A 16,889-nucleotide genomic window follows, 5' to 3' on the forward strand; every position below is an offset into this window, starting at 1 on the left:
TTAAATGCAAACAGACGTTTAAATGCAAACAGAAGATGATAGAAACCTTGTGGTTTTCTAGATTCCGTTTAGGAAATGGATTATGTTATTTGTTCATTCTCTTAAACTTAATAATTTTTAAATTTTATTATAATAATTTTTATTAATCTTTAAAAATAACTGTAATAGGTTTGAGAGATATTTGTATTACACTACTTTTTCTAACAGACCTCACAGATCTCTTTTTCTTTAATTGTTCTAAAATGCATACTTGTTATCCTAAAATTACTAACAACAATAGAATTTGTTTAAATACAAACCGAAGGTGATAGAAACGGTGTGGTTTTCTAGATTCCGTTTAGGAAATTTATTCTGTTACATATTCATTCTCACTAACTTATTATTTTTTAAATTTTCTATTATAATAATTTTTATTGATTTTTAAAAGTAATTTTAATAGGTTTGGGAGATATTTGTATTACTTTTTTTTTAACCGACCTCACAGATCTCTTTTTGAACAGATTTTTTTTTAAATAATACAAAATACTAGAAGATAGAGTATTGTTCTTTGTTTTATTGTTTTTGTACTTTTGTACCATTTGTTTTTAAACTATTATTTTTTTGTTTCTTAAATATTATTTGATTTAAAAAGAATTCTATGTTGAAGGATATAATTTCTGGAATTATTAGTGTATGCTTTGTATGTATAATATTTCAATCTTCATTTACATTAAAGACTTTTTTTCTGAAAGAAATGCACTTCTTAAACTTTTCATTTTTGGATACAGAATTTTTCACTGTATTGTTTCTGCAATGGTGAGAAATATTCATTTGTAATAATTGAGGCTTCAGAAGAGGATATCTTTTAAATATCCTATATAGCAAATAATAATTTGCGATGCCCTGAAAAATTATGAACCTTTTTGTTTTTTATTTTTTCAGAATGACCTTCTTGATTTGTTCTCTCTCAATTTGCATCGTATTGACAAAGATGTTCAAAGGTGTGATCGTAACTACTGGTATTTTACACCTGAAAATCTGGAGAAACTCAGAAATGTCATGTGCACGTAAGGGTCTTTTTTTTTCTCACTTCGCAATTTTTCAAAAGTAACTTCATATTCAGTTTTAAATACCTTTAAATTAGGTTTTGATTAAGCTATTATTTTATATTATTTACATTTGATATTTTTCATCTAAGGAAGCACCATTTGTTAAAATAAAATCTACACAATAGTCATGGTGCATAGCGGTTTTAAAGAATGCTTAAAGGGGCTTATTTTCGATTTTCGTTTTTTAAAAGCATTTAAAGGTGCTTTTTTATATGGTGTTTTTAAAAAGTGCTTAATTTTACCTTTTTAAAAATGAGATTTTTTTTCTTTACCATGTCGATTTTTGCCACGTATTATGTAAAAGTGTGCTTTTCATATTTGTTCTATTCAACGTTTCCACAATTCATTCAACCACAATCCATTTCGGTGTAACGTCGGTCCCTAGCGTATGTAAGCACCAAGCATTTTACATGTTTGATTAAATACTTGCAAATCCACATGAGCATCTACTGAGCTGGGTCCGGTGAGCTTATTGCACTCATGTGTAACTGTGCTGCATTTTCCAAGATATTCTCTATTTCAGGCCTCATTTTTCACCCTTTGATATCGAAATGAAAAATCTTTCGATCATTTTATAGTGACTAATGTAATCAAGAAAAGAGTTCCTTGTCAGAAATGAGTTATTTTATCATGATCAGGTAAAGTCTTCAAAAATTATTTTACATTTTGTTAATGTATATAGTGCTTAAAAAGTTTTTAAGTGCCTAAAAAGTACTTAAAAGGTGCTTATTTTTTGTTGAAAGATTCGGCTACACATCTTGAAAATCTTTTTAATTCATTTTTTACTATATTTTGCTTGTTTTGAGAAACGCATCATCTTTTCTGATTTTGATACAAAATTGCTAAATCTTATGGTTTTACTGTCTTTTCTTTATCATACATCCAGTTTGAACAAATTATTTTTCATTTTTCTTTTAGCAGAATCAGGTCTTCTAAAAAAAGTGAAAAACAATTAAAATCAACTCATTTCAAAATGTTTTAATAAAGCTTTAAAAATATGGAGCATGTTTATAGCATTATCTTTAATTTTGTCTGATGCTACCTGGGTTTTTAATTTAATTACTTTTATTTTTTAGATATGTTTGGGAACATCTTGAGATGGGTTATGTCCAAGGCATGTGTGACCTTGTGGCTCCTCTTTTGGTCATTTTTGATGATGGTAAGCTGAAATTCTAATAAGTTAGATGAATTCTTTATACTTTTTGATGGAATGTGTATTAAATTCAATTTCCTTAAATTTCCACAATGTTACTTAAAGTAATGTTTAAGTTAGAATTTAATGATAGAATTGAATTAGAATTTAATGTATTTTAATAAAGTAAAATTCATTACAAATCTTCAATTCGCAATTTTGATATACAGTCCAATCCAGTTTAAGCGAAACTCGAAATAGCGAAAATTTTCAACGTAACAAATATTATCCGAATCTCCACACAAACAATGGATTAAAAATACCGATATTATGATATTGGTCGTTCGATTTAACGAAGGTGAAACTAAGCAACAATTCTCATTTTCTCTCATAATCAAAACACTTTTCCATTTCCTCAAAAGTGCATAATGATCTCAAAATTCAAATATTTTTACCTCTTCAAAATGAAACGTTTCAGATATGAAAGGAGCGTGTCAAAAAAGACGAATCACATGGCTGGAACCACACTGAAAAGTGTGGTCACTTCCCTATTGAGACCCCAACCCCATGTCCTCATCGAATACCATGAAACCCCATGTCCTTCTAATGAAACCCCAACCCATTCATGTTTGAAGAAGTAAAAATAAATGTGGCTTTCCAAAAGAGTGATTCCCACTTCAGTTGTTTGAAAATGTGCTTAATATGGAGAAGTTTATAATTTCTACTGGTTAATCATTTCTACAGAAAAAAAAATTTTCAAACTACATAATTTCTAATACGTAATTGATTATAAATCCATTGTTCTTTTTAATTTAATTGTTTTTTTGAGCTTTTAAAATATTGATTTGATATTTTCTTCGTGCAGATTATAAATAGATAAAAACTGTAATTAAGTGCAATAATTTTTTTTTAATATTTATAAAAATTCCAATGTGACAAAATAATTGTGGTTTTTGTTGAAATTCGTAATATCGGTATAAGGTTTTTTCGTTATTGCTTCGGTCCCTAGGAATTCGCTAAACCGGGATTGCTTCGGTCCCTAGGAATTTGCTAAAACGGGATTCGACTGTATACATACAGTGTGCATAAAGAAACAACTCCCTGAATAGTTTTTGATCCAACAATCGAATCTTCAAATATTAGGATTCAATCTTAATGGTTCGAGGAGATGATATGAAATATATCAATTAATACAGACAATATTTTTAGTTACAAAATCATACGCAAAAATGTACTTTCTTCGAATAAACATGCGTTTTTTTAGATGGATTCAGAATTCTGACCCCCAAAATATAGGGAGTAGCCACAATCTTGGAAATATGGTCGTAATGGCATGGTCAGGAAAGTGGTCCAAAGTTTAGGTCCCTCAATGTTTACTTTTAACATATTTTGCCATATCTTAAGAGCTTTTTCAATGAATTTTTTAAAAAAATTGCACACAATTATAAAATTCGTTTATCCAATGATAATTCCATGCAAAAAATAACTTTTAGCAAATATTTATTATTTTATCTAATAACTGTTGAAAAAATTTTGAATTGTAAGGTATAAAATTTTTTACATTATTTATTATTTAAATGACGAAATGCAAAATTTTAGAAAAATCGATCGAATTGTTCCTAGGAGATCGAATTTTAAAAACATCACTTTTTAATAATAATGAATATCATTATGAATAAGTTATAAAATACATCAAATATGATAATGATATTGCACCTGTTGAATTCACTGTTTCAACAGTTCAATGATGGAGCATGTTCAACACATTTTGATTTTTATCATATAAATAAAACAGCTTTTGAAAGATTTTGATAATACATTGTCATTTGCAACAGAATGTCTGATGTAACTTTTCCATTTTTGTTTGGTATTTTGGCTTTGGGATATTACAATGTTGCATAATGTTATTACTCATTATTGAATATTTTCATTTTAGAAGTGTTGTCCTACAGTTGTTTTTGTGAGATCATGAAAAGAATGGTTGCTAACTTTCCCTACGGAGGTGCTATGGATGCTCATTTTGCAAACATGCGCTCCCTTATCCAAGTAAGTTTTTTTCTTCTTTTTTTTAAGCTATGTTTTGAAAAAACATAACTGTTGAATTTGTAAAATTTATCATTTGTTTTTTTTTTTAATATTGAACACCTTTGCTACATTTATCGTCTTCAATTGAAAGAAAAGGTTTTTAACTTTCAAAAAAAAAAAAATTTACTTATTAATTTTAAGCCATCCTTTTAAAAATTAATTCATTTAATTAATTTTTTTGGTGATGCATTTTAAATAACAGTACTTATCAGCTTTGTGAAATTCATGATAACTAGCCAATTATCATGAATTTATCGAAATTGATACAAATTTGCTTACGTTATATTTTTCTTAAATAAAGATTAACAAATTAATACACAACTAGTAATTAATAGAGAAACCTGGTCTAAATATATTTGTTTATTAACTCAATGATACCAAGCCCTCAATTTTTTTAAAGGCATTTAATTAAAAAAAATAGTTTTAAAATCCAAAATCACAAAAAAAAAATTTATAATATATAAAAAAAGATAAAATACTTATAAAAATTTAACCAGTTGAGAATAATCCTAACAAAGTAAATGTTTGTTGTAATAATTAGAATTAAACCTATAAACACAGATAATTTTACCAGTGTGTAATTATTATTTAAAACAATGAATAGTTTGTTTTTTTTCATATTGGAATCTGAATTAAAAGCCAGTGTTTTTGAGGGATAGCTGCTTACTTTTACAAAGATGGCACATTTGATCAAAGGGCAATCAGATCAGGCCCCCCTTCAAAAACTGCTTAGGGAGAACACTGTAATTGATAAATGTGTAGTAATATAAAATATCTGAAAAAGGCTAACTATTCTAATCGAATCTTCATTACTAGTCTATTACTGTTATTTTTTAAAATTTTATAATAATTATTACATTTTATATGTATAATACTCATGATCCATGGGAAACATTGTTTTCTCTTTCTCAGAAATGAGTATATTTTATGCATTTGTTTTTGTATTTATGGAGTGTATGTTCTTCTCACAGATACTGGATGCAGAGATGTTTGATTTGATGCATCAAAATGGAGATTACACCCATTTCTACTTCTGTTATAGATGGTTTCTATTAGACTTCAAACGAGGTAAAGGTCATTTTAATGATAACATTCTGTAATGTGGTACTTGCTTTTATATATATATACCCTCCAAATTATGAGGATTTTGAAAATAATTCTTTCTAGTGGTAGCGAACCAAAGTAGAAATTTTTAAAGCAAATGGATCTCTCATAAAACTTTTATCAGAACTTAAGAATCTAGCCATATGGCCTGCACTTTTATAAGTAATAGTGGACAAGTTACGCTAAAATTAATTTTTTTTAAATATTAAGACATTAATTTTGCTACCGTCTGAAAAGAAGATTTCTGAAACTACTGAAATTCCGTAGCAGTTGGAGGGTATGTATATATATATGTGTATATATATATATAGAGTGTGTATATATATAATATGTATATATATATATATGAAAGCTTCCGAAAATTCCATTAACTTTGAAGGGATTAAAGAAATGCTACTTTCGCTCAAAATGTTCTAGAATTATAAGTAGATAGACAATAAAAAGTAAGAGTCTAGCAGTGAATCATGCAATCAGTTTATTCATAGTCTTATAGCTAAGCAATAGATAAATAAAACAGTTATAGCAATCATAATGTCTAACAATTAATTAATGGTTTACTCATTTTTTATTTCAAAATCCAAAACCCAAAATTTTTAAAAGCAAAAATTCGTATTTTAAAATGCCTCTGCATTTGAATATTTTTTAATATTTGATTTTTTTTCCTTTACTATTCATTTAAAATGCTTATCAAAGGAGCATATTGTGATAAATGTGTTTTGTATATGTTTTTAATATATATGTATATGTATTTGTATATGTTTTTAAATGTAAACCTTGTAGTCCTAGTCTAGCAAAGTACTGTGTGAACTGTTATAAACTAATTTCTCTAGTAATATCAAATGAAATATTAGTTTATTAAATTGTGTTTTTTTTTCCTTCTAATAACTGTCATTTATTTTTTTAGAGCTTTTGTATGATGATGTTTTCAGCGTGTGGGAAACCATATGGGCTGCAAAGTATGTTGCCTCTAAGCACTTGGTGTTGTTCATTGCACTTGCCTTGGTTGAATATTACAGAGACATCATCTTGGAGAACAACATGGATTTTACAGACATCATCAAATTCTTTAATGGTATTGCAGAATAAGAACTAGAATCATAATCTGTATTATATATGACTTATCTGTAAATCGTTCATAATATGTTGCAATTTCGAAAGTTTATTCTTTCTCTTTTATTATCAAAATCTTTTTTCTTATTAAAAAATAGTTTATTTTAATCATATTGTTCTTTTTTATATCAGAAAATTCTTCTCTGTCTCAAGTTTTCATCTATTTGAAATTTGGCTGTCCATTGTCCAAAATGAACTTGAGTAGTGTGGACTCTTTTGAATTTTTAAATTTATTAAGTGTTTTTACTAAAATTTTCTGTTTTTATTTCGATGTATTTCTACATATTAATTTTTACCAAATAAAATTTGTCTATTAAATAAATTAATATTCGATGATGAATATTTTAAATACATTTTACCATGGTTCGTGAATTAAAGATAATATTCTAAAGCTTGTAAATTAACAATCTGATTAAAATCTAAAAATTTCTTAGTGATAATTTGGAATATTATTAGTTTGTTTCCTTGATGAACAGCATACTCTTTCATGTGATAGTTTTTGTTTATAAATTGTTTTTCAAAAAAAAATTTCTCCATCCAAATACAATAATGTGTTGCTTGTTCAGGGCCAGGACTGTTTTCCTGTTATGATGATGACTAACCACTATGCTTATTAAACATCAATTCACTAGTACAGTACAGGACCCGTTATCCGGAAATCAGAAAACCGGAAAACCAAAAAACCGGAACGAAATTCGATAAATTTTCCCGCCATTTTTTTAAAAAAAAAACATTTTTTCTCTTATGTCTTCTTTTTTCTCACATTTTTCTCTTTTTCTCTTTACCTTACCATTAGAAAAGGAAATAATCATTAGTGTATTACTTCATCGTTTTTTCTTCTTTTTAAGATTACTTTCAAGTATTTTTTTTTAGTTTGGTTTAACAATAAAAAAACGGCTTTTTGTAGCGATTCAGAAAACCGGAAAAATCAGTTATCCGGAATAGCGATTGTCCCAATCGTTCCGGATAATCGGTTCCCTACTGTATGTAAGACAAGCTAACTCAATTCAATCTTGAGGCACCTCTTGATAGATGACACTTGACATTGTCGATAGCCTTGCCCCGCATTGGTGACCTGTGGACGTGATATGAACTCACCCTCTTCCATGAGTGGTCCACATTGAACAGTTGACATGTTAATTATGATTGTGTCTCCTTCCTCCTTGCACTGTTGCTTCTCAGTCTTGTTTACACACAACCGTGAACTTAATACAGCTCTCACGACAAATGCTCAAGCCTCGGTGAACTTAATACAGCTCTCACCACAAGCACTCAAAATCCGGTGAACTTAATACAGCTCTCTTGGTTTTTCGCAAATACAGCAACTAGTGGCATCCGTTCATCGAATTCTATCTCTGATAAAATTCTGGTGGGGAGGTATTGTGGCGTAACTACAACTTTGATTATTAAACATCAATTCGCTAGTATAAAGGACATGCTAACTCAGTTCAATCTTAACGTACCTTTTGATAGATGACGTTGGACATTGACCTAGCCCCACAATGTAAATTGCGTGACAGATTTAATTAATATTTTTAAAGCAAAAAAAACTTATGTTACATTTATAGTGTTTATGCACCTTTTAAAGACTTTTAGATTATTCTAAAACTGATAAAGACTTTATTTGCAACTTCAATGAAAGTGTGCCTCAATAAATTTATTTTATTTTTAGAAATGGCTGAAAGACATGATGCTAAAGCAGTTTTGAAAATTGCCAGGGACTTGGTACAACAAATTCAGACATTAATTGACAACAAATGAAGAAGGAAATATGTACGACTGTATCGTGTGGTATGACTGTTGCACTAAGTTCTGCATGCATATCTATTATTAGTTTGTTTTGTCTTTCCCTTCTTTAAGATACTGTGTACCCAAATGAATTTGGTTACTGTATTAAATCCACTGTGCATCGCCACAGGCATAAATGAGAAGACCGTCTTGTGTATACAAATGTATATGTTTAAGCAGTAGATAGGTAATATGTATACATTATTTTTTAAAGATATCAACATTCACTTTCTATTTTTCATATAGTATTTTTGTGTATTACTTGAGTGAATGAATGTTATGCGATTGAAATACAAAAAATATCTGATATAATGTTGATGTACAAAATATGCCATAGTTCCATACATACTTTCCATTTTATTTTCATGAAAATGGAAGAATGTAGTTGTTTTTTCTTTCTGCTGTTGAATTCTATGTTTCCACTATGTTTTTTTTTTTTTTTTTTTTTTTTTTTTTTTTTTTTTTTGTCAAAACAAGTTATTTTGAAAAATAATCGCCTGTAATATTTTTTTGATTCTTTATGATGCTACAGAAGTTTATTCTACACACCATTATATTTGAGTCCAGTTTTGCATTTATTTTTTCAGGTAACTATAAGTATCAGTTTTGTTTTAAGTGAAGCAAAGGTTTAATGCATAAAAAGCTTCCAAAGTTTTAAAGTGATTTTTTGGTGCTGTTATGTTATGTTAGGGTTTAAATAGGGTCTTGATGGTACAGTCACTGAGCTTTTCAATCTTCGGTGGATTGAAACTCACTGAATTTCAGATCAATAGATACCAGTTAGTCTAAGAACTCAGTGTTTCCTGGATGTAATTCTGAGCTCGTTGTGCCATTATGCTTATGGCCTTGAAATTCTGAAGTATATACATCTCTAAACACCCAGATGCAGGAATGCTCCCCGTGGCAGAATCGTATCAACACGGCGACATTGTCGCAAAACATTACGGAAATCTTGCAAAAGGAGTTTTTGTTTGGGAAGTAAAAAATTTTGATTTTTTTTTTATCTGCAGAATTTTTGGAAAGATTTTTTTTTCAGCAGAAATTTTTTTCTTCCCTTTCCTGCAGAATTATTTTCAAAAAATGCCTTTCTCACTCATCAAAGATGGAAGAAACGCTCATGAATTTTTTTTTTTTTTTTTTTACTTTCTTTTGAGAGTAAAAAAAATTTTCCAATTACTGATTGATATTATAAAAAGTAATATCCAAATCGATAAAATTTTTAAAAAAAGTTAACTACACAAATTTTTTTTAGAACAGGAGAATATTGCCAATAAAATCGGAATATGCATTTTTAATATGTATATTAAGAAAAAATTCTTGCATTTATAATTTTAAAAAATTATATACTGTTCTGTTCTATGCATAGGGTTTATTTATTTATTTGTAAACAGGAAGCGCTTCTGTTGCTTGAAATTAGTAATATATATTTTCTGCTATTAAGAATGTCTTTCAGAAAGGTATTAGTACTAGAGAAAATTGTCGCAGAAAGCTCAAAAAAATTCTGCCACAGGTGGAATGCTTTACTATAGAATTTAAAGAAAGCAACATTACAGTGGTTAAGGCACTAAGACCTAAGATGTCATGGTGAAGGACTGGGATGGGTGGCGGCTTGAAGCTCACACAAGCTCAGATCAATTTATTCCAGTTAGTCTGGGAAGTAAAGGTGGCCGGTGCACAATGCTGAGCACATTGTCTTGAAATTCTGACGCTCTTTAAATTCTTAATTCCATGATCTCTTGGATGTAGGTATCTTTTGCTTTAAGAATTCAAAGAAAACAAAAATATATTATAAGGAAAATGTACCATTGTTTTAAAATTGAGGCAATTTTTTTTTCCTTTTGTTTTAGTATATGTATTGGTCAAAATTGCCAAAGTTATAAAGCATGTTAAAAAAAAAGACATAGGTTAGATATTTAACTTTTTTTGCTTACCTGTTGTAAAATTATTATTTTTCCGTTCACGGATGTAAATATATATATTATTGAAATGCGTCCTTTGCAGAAATAACCTGACATATCAGATTGATCTTTTCAAGATTAACAAAGTTATTTAAGAAATATTTTATTTATTATTTTAATGAACAAATTATAGTTTAAATGTATTTACCTGGTGAGGATTTTTATGTGTGCACATGTGATAATAAAATTTTTTTTTAAAAAAAAAAAGCAAATTAAGCTGAAATGTTGAATAGACTAATACTTCAGGTAGCAGAAGGCCTAGGAATGTTAGCTACAAGGGCTTTTATCTTGTATTATATCCCTGCTAGTTGTACTATGGCATATTTTAATGTAGAACGGTTTGAAAATAACATTTCCTGGCTATATTCATAAAAATATTTTAAAATGACATTTTTTTATTCCGAAAGGAAAAAAAATTACAAAATACCTTTTTTTTAACCTTCTTAATCAAAATTTTCTTAGTAAAGTGTTTGAAAAAATAACATACGTATTTACAAACATGTTTAATACATATGAGTGAATGAAACAACTTAATTTTATGTATTCATTCCATCATAAGTTTTTACATTAGTCATGTGAGTATTAACTAGTCATGTGAGTATTCTGTTAAATAGGTTTCACATAAAATGCTTGTTGAATTCTGTATGTAGAGACCTTTAGATTTCTACAATGTGTTCTCTATACATTCCAGGGGTGATTGTGTCACAAAGTTAAAAACCCTGAAAATTTTATGTGCAAGATATCAATTTATATTATGTTTCATATTTAACATAATTTTTTTAAAATAAGATTTATAATTAAATTACCTACCGATGAAGAATATCGCACTTTTATAGCAACTAAGTTAAGAAAAAAGAAAAATCGCAATATAGCATTTTAAAATTGTGTGAATATGAATCGCAAAGTTCGATTTTAAAATCTGGAGAATATGAATCTCTATGTTGGATTTTAAAATCGTGATATTGGATTTTAAAATAGCGATAATGGTTTTTGAAAATGAATGAATACAAATCTCGATGCATGATTTTTAGATTACGTGAATACGAAACGCAATGCATAGCTTTTTGAATCCCGTATAAATATGAATGTTTGATATTGCAAACGCGGGAATACAAATCGCAATATTGCATTTAAAATACGAGTGAATATGAATTGTGACATTGAACTTTTAAATCGCGTGAATATTAATCGCAATGTACAATTTTTAAATTACGTGAATACGAATCGCATCGTGTAACTTTTAAATTAGGTAAGTACAGAGATCAATGTTTGATATTTAAAATCACGTGAATAGGAACCGCGATAACAATGGATTCCAGCGCAATTCCAAATATTCAGAATGGCAAAAATCCGTGAAATCGCATGTATGTAAACGTCTCGTTAACGTGATTTGGCGAAAGTTTCAAAATTTAAATTTTTGACTGCGGAATTCCGGGAAGATTTCTTCGGGTTATATTTTTGATTAACGAAAGTCCAAGAACTAACGCTCTTGTGAAAAGCGGAATTTCACTATATTTCCGTAAATATCATTTGCCCTGCTTCTAATTTTTAGACCCGGAAGGATGATATGAAAATTCCGGGGTACACCGGGGAATTTGGATATTTTGAATAGTAATGTTACATGAGGAAAAATAGGTAGAAGTGCGAGAAAATTCTGAAAAATGTTAAACATTTTCTGAAATGTTCCAAATGCATTTTAAACATAACAAGATTCATTTAAATGGGTGGCCACAGAACAAGAAGAGCAGGAAAAAATTTGTGAAAATGTTCAGGAAATTAGCAAAAATATCCGAAAAGTCAAGGAAAATTTATTTAATTTGGGTTTGAGGTGCCTAAAATTCCAATATTTTTTTGCAAAATCCCAATATTTTAATAATTAATCTTATAATAATTCTTTCAGACAAAATTATTTATTTTCAATTCTAATGGAAAATATAAATATTTTGTAATATATTTTATGTATATGAATAAGGAACAACTGAGACATTAATAAGAAAAATTTATGAAAACAGTTACAAAAGTCAGGGAAATTCGATGAAATCAGACTGAAAAAGTCAAAGAATTTTTTTTTCTGAAATTTTTGGTCGCCCTGTTTAAGTATTTTTATATGAAGAGTAGTTAGAACTCTTAACCTTTCTCTTTATATTTATGATTATTTCCACAGTTAAAGAAATGATTACTGATGCCATAAAATATAAATAACTGATTTCTAATAATGGGAGATTTATTTGTGGGAAGAAATGATGTTTTTAATATAAAAAGATGAAATGTGGAAAAATCAGAGAATCTGGTTGAAATACTTTTTATCTTGAAATAATCTCTCAAGAAAGAAAATTTATTTTAAAATTCTTATAGCTAGTTTTTTGTAACAAATTTTATGTAAAAGAACAAGAAATAACTCAAATTTATGCCACTAACTACAAAAATCAGGGTGTGTTTTTCTGAGTGTTGGTGACCACCTTGATCTGAGTACAAATTTTTACCCCATGAGCGTGAGTTTATGAATGTTAAATGTTTTTGAATTCATATTATTTTTGACTTTGGAAAAAAAATTTAAGCTTTTCTTTTACACATTCTCATATGGAATGTTTGTGCATCATAGAAATTCAACAAAATCATGTATTCCATTGTCATGTTTTTTTTTTACTAGAAGTGACTCATTTGGTTAATGTTTTGTATGAGCTAAATATAGAAAATAAATAACCAAATTAGTGACTGATTGTAATCTTCATTGTCTATAAATTGACGATTCTGAGCTTACATTCCTTCAAAAAAATTAAGAAAAAAAGATATATCTACTTATTCCAAATGTGCCAAAATAATCTATCATTTTAATACAATGTCTTCTAATTGTGTAAATCTGAAAATTTATTTTTTCTTCTGCAATCTATGCTGGTTTAGGCAGTTTTTTTTTAAAAAATCATCAATCAATCATCAATTTTTATAATAAGAAATCTGTTTACATTGATAACATTGAAATAATATTAATAAAAAATATCTCAATAGTAATTACTGAAAAATAATACTAATATAAATTAATGCTATCTTAATAATAGTAATACAATATATAACCGAAAAAACACTTAAGACTCAACCAAACTCTTTAATTTCAATACAATAATAAAGCAAAAGAAAAATAATTTAATAGGAAAATGACTTTTCTAAACAGCTTCCTGCTCTTGCTATATTTTAAAAAACTGATAACTCTGAATTCACAAAAATGTCACTTAAAAACTTTCGTCTACTAAGATATTCAAATCCTGATGATTATTCACATTCTTATTTACCATTATAATATGCAGTGCAATATTTTATTACAAAGTTTTACTTTTTCAATTACACAAATATATAAATATTTTACGATATTAAAAATTGCCCCTTGTTGATATACTTCTTATTATGTACTTTTTATTATTTTATTATGTACTTATCTTATATATTTTACTGCTTTCAAGCTAAAACTAGCGTAAGAAAATTTGTATGATTTAGTTAAGTATAGAAAAAATGTAAAACAGTAAGTAGTATTATAACTGTTGATCCCTTAACAACTAATCTCAATAATATATTTTATTCACAGATTTTAGCATTATATCTCTTATTTATCAAGGCTTCTAAAAGTGAGTCTGAGTTTATCTCTAGTATATGTCACTTTTTTTTTGTATTCCCGGAAATAAAGACAACTGCATAAATATTTTTCCCATCTTAAAAAAACCAGGAAATAAATAGAGGGGAAAAAACCATTCATACATGCCTCTAACATAGTTCACTGTTTCATTGTAACTAACATATCATTAAATTAGTTCATTGGATTTTTTTTTTCTTCTTTTTTTTATTCTAAACCCTGTAGAAGCAAGTACAAAACCTATTTATAAAATCCCGGCCAAATCTGTTTATTAGAAGCAAAAATAAGTAATCTGTTAAAGTGCTGAATCAAATGTCTTGCATCAGTATTTACATATCGTTAAAGTTCAAATCTTTATTTCTCTCATTCTATCAACTAATTTATTGATGGATTGATTGTATTTATTGGCTTAATTCTTCATATATCAATATATAAAGGACATTATATTAAATTTCTTAATTTGAATTCATGTGTTATTCTCTGAAGTGCACATTACCTAACTGATCTGCAGATTAACTTGGGTAATCTGTTAAAGTGCTGAATCAAACGTTTTGCATTATTTACGTTTTGTTAAAGTTCAAAAGTCTATTACTCTCATTCTATCTGCTAATTAATTGATCAATTGATTGTATTTATTGGCTTTCTTCTTCAGATATCGATATATAAATGACACTATTTTAAATTCTTAATTATAGAAATATTTTAAACCATTTTGTTGTTTGTACCATATTTTTGAAGAGCTATGAGCTTGATCCTATCAGCTAATGTATCGATTAGTTGATTGTAGTAACTACAATTTTTTCAATATCGTAAAATAAATAAATGACATAATGTTAATCTACGCATGCAGAAACGTTCATGCTGTTCTAGCAAATATCTTAAAAGAATGCATGGTGGGTTATGTGCAGATTATCTTGGCAGTTTGAGAAATGAAAAAAAATTTGACATTTTATCGGCACTTTAACGGTTTTGACCTGGACTGTAGCTAAATAATCCATAAAATAAATGATTTCTACACTTTATCGGTAACAAGTGAAGTTTTTAATGTCACCCTGTATTTATGTTTTTTTTTATCAAATGTGTCATTTAAATCAGCTTTAAGAAATGAAACTGTCTTCAGCTTTTTCAAAAATATTCCATGTTAAATTTCAAAATGTATTTTTAAACCACTGTTACTGGTCACGTTTATTATTATTATTTGTACTTATTTATTTTATTCTGTTAAATGAAAACTAGTCACTTGTTTGTTTGAATGTACACTAGTGTGTACACTGAATGTGTAACCTATGGGAAGATGGGGTAAAGAATATATATACTACAAATATTTTTTCACTGATTAAAAAGCGTAAAGATTTGCTTTGCTTGTTTCCTATAACTCATGAGAATATGAACTAGTAGGACAGACATTTGCGTAAAAATTTGATATTTCAAAATAAATAAACAAAAATTGTAAATATTTAAGTCAGAATGTATTTCTAACCTGGTGCTGTTATTTATTGGTGCTAAAATACTAATTTGTACTTTATTTCTAACTATCTCCAAATCAAATTTCTTTCCTTCGAATCACTACTGAAATAACTTGTTTCTTAATATATAACTTTTTTAAAATATTGGTTCTAAGGATAAACCCCTCTTATAATTCGTTCGTTTCTGCTATAGAATATTAGATTATGACTCAGTATCTTAATTCCTTTCTCTAAACTTTGTGGGGTTTTTTTTCTTTTAATATGCACTTTCTCTAAAAATGTTGTTTATAATGTGAATTCAATGTTTTTTTTAATGTTATATGAAAAATTGCAGTATAATTTATTGATTAGATCAATTGCTAAAAAAGTAGAAAACAGCTTTGTTAATTGAGAAAACAGACTAAAGGTCAATTTCATAATTTATGAATGCCATATTTGAAGACTTTAAACTCAATTAAAAAGTAATCAGTTCTAATATTTTTTTTTTAAATAACTCTTGGTGTCATTTACATTTACTCCAGTTTTTAGTAATTTGTGCAGCAAGAGTCATAAATTATTCGAAATATTTTTATTTATCTGTGTTATATGTAATTAAAGTAGACAAATATGACATTCGTAATTGATAAAATTGCCTTATAACTAGAGCCCGGATTTTGATGACCTAAAAAATCTAAATTAATACCCTAAAAAGTGCAAAAAAAAATGCCCTTAAAAAGTGAAAAAAATGACCTTAAAAGTGCAAAAAATGACCATAAAATGCAAAAATTGCACTAAAAATGCCTTATTACATGACTTAAATTGAAGTAAAAATATTGAACTAAAACAATGTTTTACTCTTTAGAATTATTATGAGTCGTTTCAAAAAATATAAAACAATGCAATATTTGTTCTACGTTCATTAAAGTTTAAAAAATATGTTTTATATCCTAAAATAACAACAAAAAAAAGGAAAATATATTGACTCCAAAACATTTTCATTTTGTATAGAAACTTTAATGAATATAACAACTTCCATCTCATAATATTACTAAATATCAGAACTACATTGGATTATTAAATTTTTTTTTAATATTTTGAAATGTTAACGAGCGTCTCTTGTCTGAAAGTTAATTTTTATACTAGGAGAAGCTTCTTTCAACGTCTACTGATGTTATTGGTGCGTACTTGAAAAGGACGGTCACACTTACTGACAATTCTTCTTCAATTTGAAAAAATGTTGCTTTACCTGTTAATATCCTAGAGATTTTCTTCATTGTTTGGAAGCCAGTGTAATAATAAAAAATTATAAAAAATAATAAAAATTAGAAAAAAATTAACAAAAAACTTAAAAAATGCGAAACACGCCCAAAAATTTAAAGAAAAATGCCCTATAAATCTAAAAAAATGCTCTAAAGGACAAAAAATGCAAAAAAATGCAAATGTCATCAAAATCCGGGCCTTACTTATAACTATTTTTTTCTATTTATTCTTAGTTCAGTGAAAAGTTGTTACAACTATAGCTGTCCAATTTTTTATTAAAAAGAAAAAGATCTTGTG

At 27.6% G+C, this 16,889-nt stretch overlaps 1 protein-coding gene across 1 annotated transcript in view; it reads left to right on the forward strand.

Moving 5' to 3' along the window:
- Positions 1-16,889, forward strand: part of LOC107446173 (small G protein signaling modulator 1) — a 109,263-nt gene that overhangs the window by 36,896 nt on the left and 55,478 nt on the right. The window contains exons 20-25 of the mRNA XM_071177837.1: positions 922-1,046; positions 2,165-2,247; positions 4,157-4,266; positions 5,277-5,373; positions 6,314-6,481; positions 8,192-9,218. Of these exons, the coding sequence (XP_071033938.1) occupies positions 922-1,046; positions 2,165-2,247; positions 4,157-4,266; positions 5,277-5,373; positions 6,314-6,481; positions 8,192-8,280 (672 nt within the window). The 3' untranslated portion in view covers positions 8,281-9,218. The remainder of the gene's footprint in view (positions 1-921; positions 1,047-2,164; positions 2,248-4,156; positions 4,267-5,276; positions 5,374-6,313; positions 6,482-8,191; positions 9,219-16,889) is intronic.

The sequence above is a fragment of the Parasteatoda tepidariorum genome, chromosome 2 (assembly GCF_043381705.1).
Source record: "Parasteatoda tepidariorum isolate YZ-2023 chromosome 2, CAS_Ptep_4.0, whole genome shotgun sequence".
Classification (NCBI taxonomy): Eukaryota; Metazoa; Arthropoda; class Arachnida; order Araneae; family Theridiidae; genus Parasteatoda; species Parasteatoda tepidariorum.